The 13,309-nt window shown below is 34.5% G+C and overlaps 1 protein-coding gene across 4 annotated transcripts in view; it reads right to left on the reverse strand.

Moving 5' to 3' along the window:
• Nucleotides 1–11,742, reverse strand: part of MIGA1 (mitoguardin 1) — an 81,238-nt gene extending 69,496 nt beyond the window's left edge. The window contains exons 1-2 of one of the 4 annotated variants that reach the window (XM_072974190.1): nt 11,653–11,742; nt 8,733–8,846 (exon numbers count right to left, since the gene is read on the reverse strand). In XM_072974190.1, coding sequence (XP_072830291.1) covers nt 8,733–8,831 — 99 coding nt within the window. In that variant the 5' untranslated portion in view covers nt 8,832–8,846; nt 11,653–11,742. Of the gene's footprint in view, nt 1–8,732; nt 8,847–11,493; nt 11,621–11,652 lie in introns of those variants that run through there. The other 3 variants (XM_072974193.1, XM_072974191.1, XM_072974192.1) reach the window with 3 other exon arrangements.
• Between the last annotated feature and the right edge of the window lie 1,567 nt (nt 11,743–13,309).

Here is a 13,309-nt window from a genome sequence, read left to right on the forward strand (position 1 = left end):
TAAAACTAAATAAGAAAATAAAAAACCCAATTAAAAAGTAGGCAAAAGCTCTGAACAGACTCATCAACAAAGAAGATACACAAACAGCCAATAAGCACATGAAAGGATGTTCAACATAACTGGTCATTAAAGAAATGAAAATTAAAACCAAAATGAAATTCCCCTAAACACTTATATTAGAATGGAAAAATTTAAAAGACTGGCCATACCAGGGGGAGGGTATAGCTCAAGTAGAGTGCATGCTTAACATGCACGAAGTCTCAGGTTTGATCCCCAGTACCTCCTCTAAAAATAAGTAAATAAACCTAATTACCTCCTCCCCCCACAAAAAAGAAAAAGAAAGGAAAAAAAAAAAAAGACTGGTCATACCAATGGTACAACCACTTTGGAAGAAATCGGGCATTTTCTTAAAAATTAAACATATACATACCTTATGATTCAGTCACTCCACTCCTACATATTTACCCAAGAGAAATGAAAGCATAGGTCCATACAAAGAATTGTATAGCAATGTTCATAGCAGCTTTATTTATAATTGAAAAAAGAAAACCAGGAAACCTAAAAGTTCATCACAAGTGGACAGGTGAATAAACTGTGGTACATCCACATGATGGAATACTGTTCAGTAATGAAAAAGAACTGACTACTGATACACACAACAACATGTATATATTTCAAAATAATTAGGCTGAGTGAAAAAAGCCAGACAAAAGAATGCACATATTGTATGATTCTATTTATATAAAATTCTAGAAAATGCAAACTAATCTATAATTACAAAAGCCTGGGGGAAAGTGAGGAAGGGGAGTTGGATGAAGAGATGCAAAAGCAGAGATAACAAAAGGGAACGATAAACTTTTGGAGATCACAGATATGTTCATTACCCTGATTGTGGCAAGAATTTCACTGGCATATACACATAGATGTCAAAACTTAAATTGTATACTTTAAATATGCACAGCTTAATGTGTGCCAATTTTACTTCAATAAAGCTATTTTTAAAAAATAACATCTTGTCAACAGGCACATGAAAAGATGCTCACTATTAGAGCTAATTATTAGAGATATACAAATCAAAACTACAATGAGGTATCACCTCACACTGGTCAAAATGGTCATCATTAAAAACTCCACAAAAAACAAATGCTAGAGAGGGTGTGGAGAAAAGGGAACCTTCCTATACTGTTGGTAGGAAAGTAAACTGGTACAACCACTATGGAAAACAAACAGTATGGAGGTTTCTTAAAAAACTAAAAATAGAGTTATCATATAATCCAGCAATCCCACTCCTGGGCATATATCTGGAAAAAACTTTAATTCAAAAAGATACATGCACCCCAATGTTCACAGAAGCACTATTTACAATAGACAAGACAGAGAAGTAACCTAAACGTCCACTGACAGATGACTGGATAAGGAAGTTGTGGTATATTTACACAATGGAAACTATTCAGCCACAAAAAAGAAATAAAATAATGCCATTTGCAGCAACATGGATGGACCTGGAGATTTTCATTCTAAGTGCATAAGCCAGAAAGAGAAAGAAAACTACCATATATCACTCATATGTGGGATCTAAAAAAAAAAAAAAAAAGACAAACAAACTTATTTACAAAACAGAAAAAGACTTACAGACATAGAAAACAAACTTATGGTTACCGGGGGGGAAGGGGGTGGGAAGGGATAAATTCTAACTATAGATAAAATAAACAAGAAATAAAAAAGTTCATACTATATAACACAGGGAACTATATTCAATATCTTGTAGTAACTTGTGATGAAAAGAATATGAAAATGAATATATGTATGTTCATGTATGACTGAAGCTGTACACCAGAAATTGACACAACACTGTAAACTGACTATACTTTAATAAAAATATATATACATACAAAAAAAGGGAGAAAGATAAATGTCATATGATATCACGCATATGTAGAATTTTTTAAAAAATGATACAAATGACCTTATCTACAAAATAGAAACAGATTCACAGACACAGAAAATCAACTTATGGTTACCAATGGGGAAAGGGGGGTGGGCATACATTGGGAGTCTGAGATTTGCAGGTATCAACTACTATACATAAAACAGATAAACAACAAGGACCTACTATATAGCAGGGGAACTATATTCAATATCCTGCAATAAACCATAAAGGAAAAGAATGTGAAATATATATGTGTAACTGAATCACTTTGCTGCACACCAGACTAACACACATTGTAAATCAACTATATTTCAAAAAAAAAATTTTTTTTAATAAATAACATCTTGGTTCTAGACATAAATCCAAAATAACTGCTCACTTTCTAGTATACCAGAAATGATTTATTTCTACTTGCCATCAGCATTTGGCATCAGTGACCATGATCTAACAAAAAATTTAAAACTATTCTTACTCTATTTTTCTTCCAAATCCATTTACATTCCTCCAAAATAATCATGAAAAATTGGAACATTCCAATGCCGCCTCAGATTTTTTCCCTTCACAAACTATAAAAATTATTCTCTTCAGTAATGTCTCTATTACAGGCATTGCTAAATTTTTGTTTCTTTCCATTTCTATGTTTTTCCCCTCTTGAACCATAGCTCCAGTGTTCATAGCAACCAAATGAGATTCGGGGCAAAAATAACAAAAACCAGATCTTGGAATTTGGACGCTAAACATCTAATAACAAATGAATTCTAAAAACAGCACTATGAAGTACATCTTATTTTTCATTATATTTTATAAACTGCCATGACCTCACTATCAAAAAAACGCTTCTTAGATTAAACATAAAAGTTAGTATTTCCTGTATAAGCAAATATAAGATAACAAAATTAAGACTTCCACTAAAGAAAACAATCTGCTAACACAGGCCTAGTCACAGCAAAGTGATCCTGCGTTCTTAAATTGTCAGGTCTACTATACCCTACCTGGGGCACTGAAGTTAGAGAACTCAGGAGACGTAAGTACAAAATTAAAACTACTCTGTCAGATATATAATGTGCCTTATTAATATGAATTCAAATATAATATAAATCAATTCACTTTTATTAAGACTCAAGTTCTATTTCTATTTTATGAATTATTTTTGCATAAAAGACCCATTGCAATTTGCAGTCATAATCTCATGAAAAAAGAAATCCTTCCACGACAAAAATAAGCAAATTTCCCAGGGAAAGATTTTATCACAAGTAATCCAGATGACACAAGGTCTGAAAGTCTCTACTATGCCTCCCACCTATGACTTCTCATTTTGTTACTTTTTTCTCCCCCAGAGGAAAGTCAGTTACTTCCTCTATCATTGCCTGGGACACCGAAAATACAGCATCTCAGGATCCCAAGGCTCCGAGCTGCTTTTTGAGATGATACAGTCCATGTCCTTATCTCTAGGCAAAATGAAAACTTTATCCTATGCATTCAACATGAATTGAGTACCAACTTATGGGCCAAACACTGAGAATGCAGAGAAAGGAATAAGACACTGCCCCTTGTGCTCAGATTTCACAATCCTCCCCACTCCATAACCGGATGCCACTGTTTAATGTTCTTGTCCAGTTTCCCCTCCTCATCTAATGTTCTCTGGAGACAGAGTTATTTAGTCACACACAAGTCTCCTGCTCCATAGACCTTACTTCCCATTACTCAGCATAAATTTCTTACTAGAAATTGATTCCTCTAACACAGTACTTACCACACCATTTTTGGGAGGGGTCGGGGGGTGCTCTAAGAGCCTCATTGAGATTCTAAGCTCACTAAGGGCAGGGACTATGTCTAGATCCTCTCACCACTTTATATCTTGACTGAAACAGAGTAAGACACTCAATTAATGTATTTTGAATAAACATCTCTGATAACTGGAACACAACACATATCACAGGCTAACTGTAAACTTTGGACAAATGGGGGTAAATTATCTTCCTCAAGAGGTTTCTGTGAAAGGAGATAACATATGTAAAGTAATATGTGACATACAGCAGGTGTTCAAAAATGTGCACTTATTATTTTATTTTAATTTTGTAAAACTTTTTAAACACCTTATTTTGAAATAACTTTGGATTTATAGAAAAGTTGCAAAGATAGTAGAGAAAGTTCCCATGATACTTTTTTTCTGACACTAACATCTTACATAGTCATAGTACTCTTGTCAGAACTAAGAAATTAACATTAGTACAATATTAACTAAACTGGAGACTTTCTGCTACTTTCACCAGTATTTCCACTAATGTTCTTTTTCTATTTCAGAACCAAGTCAGGATATCACACTGCATTTAGACAGATTTCTATTTTTAAGTGCTTAGCTAATTCTTAGACTTTCTTGTTTAAAATTCTGAATTTGTAGAATCAACAAAACTACTTACCACTTCATATTGTGGTTTTCAACTGAAACACAGGGTCAGTTTGTCTTAATATGACACATAGTAATATACCAAAGTAAATCTTAAGAAAACCACAGAAGCAAAAGAGACTTAGGTATTCTGCTTAGAGTATTTATTCTTTAAATGAAAGAAAAAATATTTGGAAAATATACCATTCCTTAAATAGATGACACAGGAAAATAAAATAGGAGTTAACATTTATTGGGGTGTTCACTCATCTTTCCTGTGTGCCAGATGCAATGCTTTTCATCCCTTTTATAGATGATACAAATTGGCTTTAAAGAGGTCAAGTAATTTGTCAAAGATCACACAATTCCATGGTGATGGAATGTGAATCAAAATGCATCACACATGTGTTTAAATTCATGAACGCCATGCATCGTGTGTTGAAATTACTTCAGTCACACTGATGATAGTTAACTGTAGAAATGAATCACATCCAACAAGGATTTGTCAATTTTTGGAAGCTGAACTAATGAACAAAAAAATTTCATATGTTTTTCTTCATAAAAAATGTCAGTACAATTCTAAAGCTACAGAGCTGTCCAAACAAGAACTCTAAGCTTTTCCTTCGTCTTTTCTTGGTGCTTTGATGCTATTCAAACTACAGCCTGCTCTCTTAGTACAGGAACAACCAACTTTTTTGGTAAAAGCCAGGTAGTAAATATTTTAGGCTTGTGGAACATACGGTCTCTATTGCAACCACTTAACTCTGCTGTTGTAGCACAAAAATAGTCATACATAATAAATTAACAAACAAGGTTGGCTGTGTTCTAATAAAACTTCACTTACAAATAAAGGTGGTGACTTGATTTGGCCCATAGGCTATAGTTTGCTGACTCATCTTACTGCATTTCATGACATGGAATGAGTTTTCAATACTCAATATCATGACAGAATAGACAATTTATCCTTAAGTTTACCTGCAATGACTCTTTGTATTATTATTTTTTTAATATTCCATGAAACAAAGTGGACAACAGTCCTAGCCTCAGAAAATTATTCCTAGGATTAAAAAGCATGTAGTAGCAGAATCAGTTTGGGCAAAAGATACAAAAATAATTCATAAAAGACATAAAATGCTAGTGTAGTTTTTCAAATATAATACTCTGATTTCTAAGCTGTGAAAAATAGGTATTGCCAAATATTACTGGTGAGGTTGTCCACCAGTACAAAACAATATTGTCCTTATGAAAGGAAATTTAGCACTATTAAAATTTAAATGCATTTACTCTCTGACCCAGAAATTCAAAGTCTAAAAATTTACCCTATATCTGTACCTAAGTGAAATGAACTAGATTGAGACTATTCATTATAGCACTGTTCACGAGTGCTATAATGATAAAAAAAAAAACCCAAATGTTCATCTTTAGAAACATCATGTAGCCATAGGGGAAAAAAAGAAAAAGAAGATCTACATATATTATATGAAAAAAATCTCCAGGAAATATTTTAAATACAAAAAAGCAAGAACATAGGTGGTACACTACCTTCTATAAGAAAGAGTAATTTGTGACAACGTGGATATACATTTAAGGCATTATGCTAAGTGAAATAAGTCAGACAGAGAAGATAAATACTATATGATCTCATTTATACATAGACTCTAAAAAATTTTTAAAAATTTAAACCTGAGCCCACAGATACAGAGAACAGACTGGTGGTTGCCAGAGGTGGGGGGTAAGGGTTGGGCAAAATGAAGGGGGTCAAAAGGCACAAACTTGCAGTTACAAAATAAGTAAGTCCTGAGGGTGTGGGGAAAAAAAAAAAAAAGAGGAGAAGGTAAGAATATATAATTGCTGATATCTGAATAAAGAAACCCTGAAAGATATTCAAGTAATATAAATGGTTACCCACAGAAAGTGGATAGGAATTGAGATAGAATAAAACACATATATGTATGTACATATGTGTGTGTGTGTGTGTGTGTGTGTGTAGTTTTGAATTCTGAACCATGTAAATGTATTAGCTATTCAAATAATAAATTTTAAAGAATAGTATTACTTTAGGATCTCTGTAAGAATTAAATGAGTTTGTAAATGTACCTAATAAAAAAAGTCCAAAACAGTACTCAACACAGTGGGTTCTGCTATGTCCTGTGCTGTTTTTTCTAAATGTCACCCAAAATGTATGATAACTTAAGCAAGTAAAAAAATAAATATCAAACACTTAGACTCAATATTTTCATCTCTAGGAATCTATCTTAATAAAAATCTAAAAATTGGACAAAGATTTGTATATAAATAATGAACTGTTGACACAACTGCAAAACTCAAAAATAGAGAAATATTCAATAAACTATAGTACACCTGTATTTATAAAGCATTTTTAATGACAAAGAAAATGCTCAAAATATACAATTTTATAATGTCAAATGAGGGGGACAGGGCAGTGGGGATGGGAAGTGAAGGATTAGGGACAGAGACATATGCAGAAATAAAAGACCTATGGAAAGTATAGCCAACAAGCTTTTATAAAGGGATTGTTGGCAATTTTATTTTCTCTCCAATTCTCTTCTGCATTTTTAAAATTTGCTTTTAAGCATGTAATCCTGAAAAAGGAAAAGAAAAAAAAAGAAAAGAGAGAAAATGGGTTTTGAGATCAAAGAAATGCAAGTTCAAATCTCATATATATGCAGTTTTAGACAAGCTAATTAAGCTCTTAAAAAGTTAGCAGATCTTGTATAGCACAGAGAAATATATACAAGATCTTGTGGTAGCTCACAGAGAAAAAAATATGACAATGAATATATGTATGTTCATGTATAACTGAAAAATTGTGCTCTACACTGGAATTTGACACAACATTATAAAATGACTATATCCCAATAAAAAAAAGTTTAAAAAAAAAAGTTAGCAGATCCATAAAATGTAGATGATATCCTAATTCCAGGGTTATTTTGAGGATTAGAGACATATGTAAAAAAGATTTAACTAATGTCTTAAACATAGTGAACACTAAGTAGTAATTATCACTCTCGTATATCTTATTTGTGTAACATCCTATCCTAGCTATGTAAAACTATATTTCATCCCTCTAAGATACTATTCATTTTAAGATGTAAACAAGTTTTAGAAATGTTGAAATGTGGAAAATGATCACCTTAGATTTGATGAAATTTAAGTTTACTGAACTAAATACTACTTTCTACACATCTTTTTATTTCTACTATGGAGTACAAATTGCATTAGAAACAAATATTAAAAATAAAAGGACTATTCCCATATGAGATATACAAATGGATAGAAAGCACGTGAAAATATGCTCAACATGGCTAATCATTAGGGAAATACAAGTCAAAACCACAATGAGATGCCAACTCACTCCCATTAAAGTGGCTACTATTAAAGAAACAGAAAATGAGTGTTGGCAAGCATGTGAAGTAATTGGAACCCTTGTGCAGTGCTGGTAGAAATAAAAAATGGTACAACCACTATGGTAAACAGCATGGTAATTCCACAAAAAATAAAAAATAGAATTACCATATGATCCAGCCATTTCATTTCTGGGAATATACCCAAAAGAACTGAAGCAGGAATTTTAATAGATATTGATACAGCCATGTTCACAGCAGCATTATTCACAAAAGCCAGAAGGCAGAAGCAACCCAAGTGTTCAGCAAAGGGTCAATGAATAAACAAAATGTGGTATATACATAAAAATCTAATGTTATTCAACATGGAAAAAGAAGGAAATTCGGACATGCTACAACATGGATGCACTTTGAAAGTATTATGCTACGTGAAATAAGCCAGACACAAAAAGACAAATACTACATAAAACCCCATTTAGGAGGTACCGAAGGTACCTAGAGTAGTCAAATTCATGAGACAGAAAATAGAATGGTGGCTGCCAGCAGCCGGTGGGAGGGAGAAGGAAGAACTGCTGTTCAGTGGCACTAGAGTTCTAGTTCTGCAAGATGAAAAGAGTTCTGAAGACTGGTTTGCACAACAGTGTCAATGTACCTAACGCTACGGAACTACACATTTAAAAATGGCTAAAATGGTAAATTTCATGTTATGTATATTACCACAATAAAATAAAATTAAAATTAGAGGATTACAATAGTGAGAATAAGTCTATTTGAATGACAGAATTCTCTGAAAATAATTGTAACAGACTGTATAAATTCACTGTGTAAATTCAAATTTTTAAAGTAATATAATCCCCTTTCAAGAGTTATAAATATGAAAACAACAAAAAAAATGAAATAAATAAAAATCAAGTAAGTTTTAAACTACTTTAATAAACACTTTGAACCATTTAAAACCCCAAATGAAACTTAAATACTGTAAACACAATATGCTATGAGCAATAAACTTATTATTCAACTTTGTATTTGTTTCCTTTTTTTTTTTTTTTACCTGGCAGAGAGAATAGTACCAAGACAGAGGAAGATCAAAGACTCTTAGCGCTGCTGTCTTCAAGGAAAACTGTGATTTGCTTACTGTTTCTTCTGACATGACTCCTCTTCTAATCTTCATTAAATGAAACATAAAAACACATTAGCCGCGAAGATTTTTGGTTACTCTACCAAATGAAACATACAAATTGAAAATACCAACTTTTTTTTCCCACAGATAATTAATCACATTACACTTACATGAAGAAAATAGCATTCTGAGTCAAATTTACTTGAGCTAAAAGTTTCTTTATCTCTAAAGTAGCCAAAAAGAAAATGAATTAGATTTGAACTTCGAGTTGAAGTAGTAGATATTCCTTAGAAAACTGCAGGTTCTAGTTTCTTTTCTGGTTAACTAAATGTTTCAGCTTTTAAATAGTAATTTAAAATACTTCTCTTCTCACTTATTTTCCTCAAATAACAGCAGGGGTGGTAGGGGGTGCAGTACTCAAAGGAATCTGATTGGAATCATGACTCCTGGGTCTAGAGAGGAACCTCAGAGCTCACTGAACTTCAGAACGCATACGGTTATTCATCTACTGTCCCATTTTACAGCCCTTGAAAGAAATGTCACACATATGCTATGAAATTTTTAAAAATTTTTGATGCCTATTTCTACTGAAGTCAAAAAAAGAAAAGTCAAGTGTCTATAGAGAAGGCAGCTGTCACTGAGAGAGGTCCTTACAGGTAGCAGAACCTTGATAGAAATATGATGGTTCAGGGACTGAGTCTATGTTCTGTAGAGCCAAAAACTCAGTTTTATCAATGTACCCTGTTGCATACACACTAAACAAATTCACAGAGCACTGATGTATAAATTAGTTCACATATTTATTCATTTATAATAAAGAAATTACACTCTCTAGTGAAAGAATACTTTTAAAGGCTATCAAAATATACACTCTCTGAAATAAGACATTGTAGGGAGTTGAATTAAGTAGAAAGACTGGGTGCTGAGCACAAAATTAATGGGTCCTGATGAATACTTCATACAGGTTAAGAAAAACCCTGAGAACTCCTGTATACAAGAGTAAGCTTCTCCACTACCCAGAATGGTGATGCCTACCAAATTTAATATTTCTTTTTCTTGGATAGTGCTGTACAGACTCTACCAAAGAGAAAAATAAAATTACCAACAATTCTTCTAAAACAGCTTATTTACTATATTTTCTTTCTTTTTTTTTTTCGCTATAGTTTTAGACTAACCCCTTTTGTTAACACCCGCCATTATTACAGACAAATATTAAAACCATTGACTAAGTAGTAGTTTCCTTTCACATCAAACACAATAATACCTGTTAGGATGGGTGATCGCTACTGATACTTAACCTTATTCCTTATTAGTGACAGTCACAGAGTGTAAACTTAAATCCGCCTCACGCATATCCTAATCGCAATTTTTCGTCTCAGTATAATTAGTTCTAATTGAAGTACATTTATTCCAACCAAAAAACTGTGATATAGACATATTATTGAGAAATACAAAGGAAATAAAGAAGAATCAGTTAAACAAGTGAAATGGTCCTCTAGGGAATGAGACGAGGCGTGGAGGGAGGTCGGGAGGGATTCACTTTCATTATAAATGCTTCTGTAATATTTGATTTTTTTTAACAAGTGCCTACATGTATTACTTTTCTTAAATGCTACACAAAAAAAGTGGGGGGAAGCACATTTACCCCCACCAAAAAACTGACAACTTTTTTTTTAAGAAATGTTTTTAGTAATTAAATAGATTCCGGATGGTTAAAGCTATCCATGCTACTGCATTAAAAAAAAAAAAAAACTGAAACCAATTCATCCAAAGTGATTTTCTCCATTATAGAGTTCCAAATTTTTAAGCAGAGGAGAAAGAAAAAACAGCAAACACTTCAACTTGATGCAGGGGTTTCCTTAAAAGAACTCTAACAAATGTCTATTTTTACATTGTAACCACCTCATTCCCTTTCATTTAAAATCACTGAGGAAGTGATCCAAATTTAATCATTAATAACTGAATAGCTTTTTAAAATCTAGTCATTTCAGTTGCTTTCATAAGTATTAATTAAAATAAACATGAAGTCACTTTCATGATTATTCAGATTTGCAGAGGGGGTTAAAATGTCACCAAAAATATAGTACTCCATATTACTCGCTTCTCTCCATTCTAATCACTGAGAGTTAAAAATAAGTGTCATAATTAGAGTGTGCTTCTTAAACACCCTAAAATTCTACCTGTAAGTTGGACTTTATAAATCCAAGCAAGAATGAAAGTCTAAAATACCCCGAAAATTTTGATGTGAAACAAAAATCTATACAACCGAACTCTGAAAAGATACTTTAAATACAGCAAAAACGCTTACTTGCAATAATGATAAATAATAATAATAAAGCTCTATGCATGAGCAAGACCTTTGGAGTCCTCCATCCAGAAAAGGTTTAACAACTTTATTTACAGAAGGGCTCAGACGCCACAAACCTCCCGATGCCAAATTATTCTCTGAAAGCACCTTCAAAGAAAGCGTAATCTCCCTCATCCAAAAACCACTCCCCCCGCTCAAACCACTGACATTTCCGCAGAAACTTGGACCACAGTAGCTGCCCCACCTGCCGCAGGACTCCCCCACCCCCACCGCGCCCTCCTCTGCGGGCTTCCTTTCTCTTTACCAAGAGGACCAGAAAAGGGGTCCCCTCTCCGCTTGGCCGCCCAGACCCCAGCGCGGACTCCGAGCGGTCGCAAGCCCAACCTGATTTAGCGCTCTGGAAGGTCCCCGCTCCGGCTTTCCGTGCCTCCACCCGCACTCGGGGTCCAGAGGGCCCAGGCCGGCGCTCCAGCCACCACTCCACGCCCTGCCGCCTCTGCCCCGCGGCGGTCCGGACCCCACCCGCCCCCTCCACCCGCGTACCTGGAGCTCCAGGCCAGGTGCAACCGACCCGAGCCTGCTTCCCCGCCGCAGGCCGGCGCTGAGCCACAGCCTGGCCTCGGGGGCGGAGTCCTTCCGGGGTCAGGAGTGGGAAGGTGGAGAGAAAGTGGCGGGGGCCTCCTGGCCTTACTGCGTGAGGGTCTACGTGTGAAGCAGCTCCCGCCATTTTTGTTAAGGGCAGAGCCTCCCGCCTTGCGGAATGGATACGAAATATCGAAAGGCAGAATTGCAATTCTTTAATAGCGCTGTCAAGAGCTAATATCGTAGTTTGTAACCTGCCAATCTGATGAAAATTATGGAGGCTTTCCTTCCATATGTCACTTAAATATATTGTTAAAAGAAAACAAGCTCATACATTATTAAAAGAAAAAAATACATATAATATATAGAACACAAGGTTAGATGCCCCAAACCAATCCATGGATCCCAGATTAAGATCTTATACTACAAAAAAAAAAAAAAAAAACTACTACAGACCCTCAGCCCCTAAATGAATTAATGCTGAGGCATTCCAATCTGCTATTAATGATGAAGTTATTATTGATTTCAATTCCTCGTTTGCTTTTCTCCATGGTTCCCACTGAATTAGGCTGCCAAAGACTAGGTCAAAGAATATGTTCAACTATGAGGGTTTAGGCAAGATATTCACAGTTCTGAGATTCTGTCTAATACATAGCAATCTAATGGGGAGAGGGAGACAACAAAACAGTATGCTGTTTCTATGTGCAGTCCTGAGCCAAAACATTTTGTTAGAACTGCTGATTTTAAAACTCCAATTTCTGAGCATATTTGTGGTGAAAAGCCACAGTAATTTTGTAAGGAAGGCTAAAACACGAGGGCAAATGTTACTATTCCTATCTAAGGAACAAGAATGAACAATCCTTTCTGTTAATTTTTAAAATTCCCATTTAGTCAAATGAAAAACAGAGAAAATGGTAATTCCAATGTGTGATGTACCAGATGAATAATAACTAAAAATGCACAGACTGAGTTCTATGTGAAAATATTTTACACTTATAAAGTAAATGGTGCTCTTGACACTTGAAGAACTTGGAATTTGTAAGGCTACGTTTGTTTGTTGCTCCATCTCCTCTCTGCTGCCTCCTCCCTATTTCCCACAACTTTCAAACATTCAGCCTAATGGGAAGAACAGTAATAATGATAACTTGAAGCAACTTTCCTATGAACACTATCTCCTTTAATTCCACAATAACCATTACACACTGGGTATGGATTTTACTCTATAACAGGAGAGTAAGAAATATCATATTATGTTTTTTAAATCAGTGTAATTTTCTCCAAGCCTCCCTTCTCCTGTGTTACCAAAATATTCAATCTTAATCATTATTGGGTATATCAGGCAGGGTTCTGTTAGCTAGAAGCAAAAGAAAACAGAACAAACAGTAGCTTAAACCATAGGATAAGGTGGTCCACATGGATGTTAGCAACAAATAGACACAGTCTCATATTTGAACTTGATGTCTTATGCCATCCTGACCCAAGGGAAAAAATGGGGCTTGGATTAATTCTAAAGATCTGTCCCTCTCCCAGATAACCAAAGTCAACAAGTAATGCTCACCAAATCAGGGCTTGAAATTCATGGAATAATATTAGTTATTAGCGCTGTTCAAATATTGAA

Source organism: Vicugna pacos, chromosome 13 (assembly GCF_048564905.1).
Source record: "Vicugna pacos chromosome 13, VicPac4, whole genome shotgun sequence".
NCBI classification, from domain to species: domain Eukaryota; kingdom Metazoa; phylum Chordata; class Mammalia; order Artiodactyla; family Camelidae; genus Vicugna; species Vicugna pacos.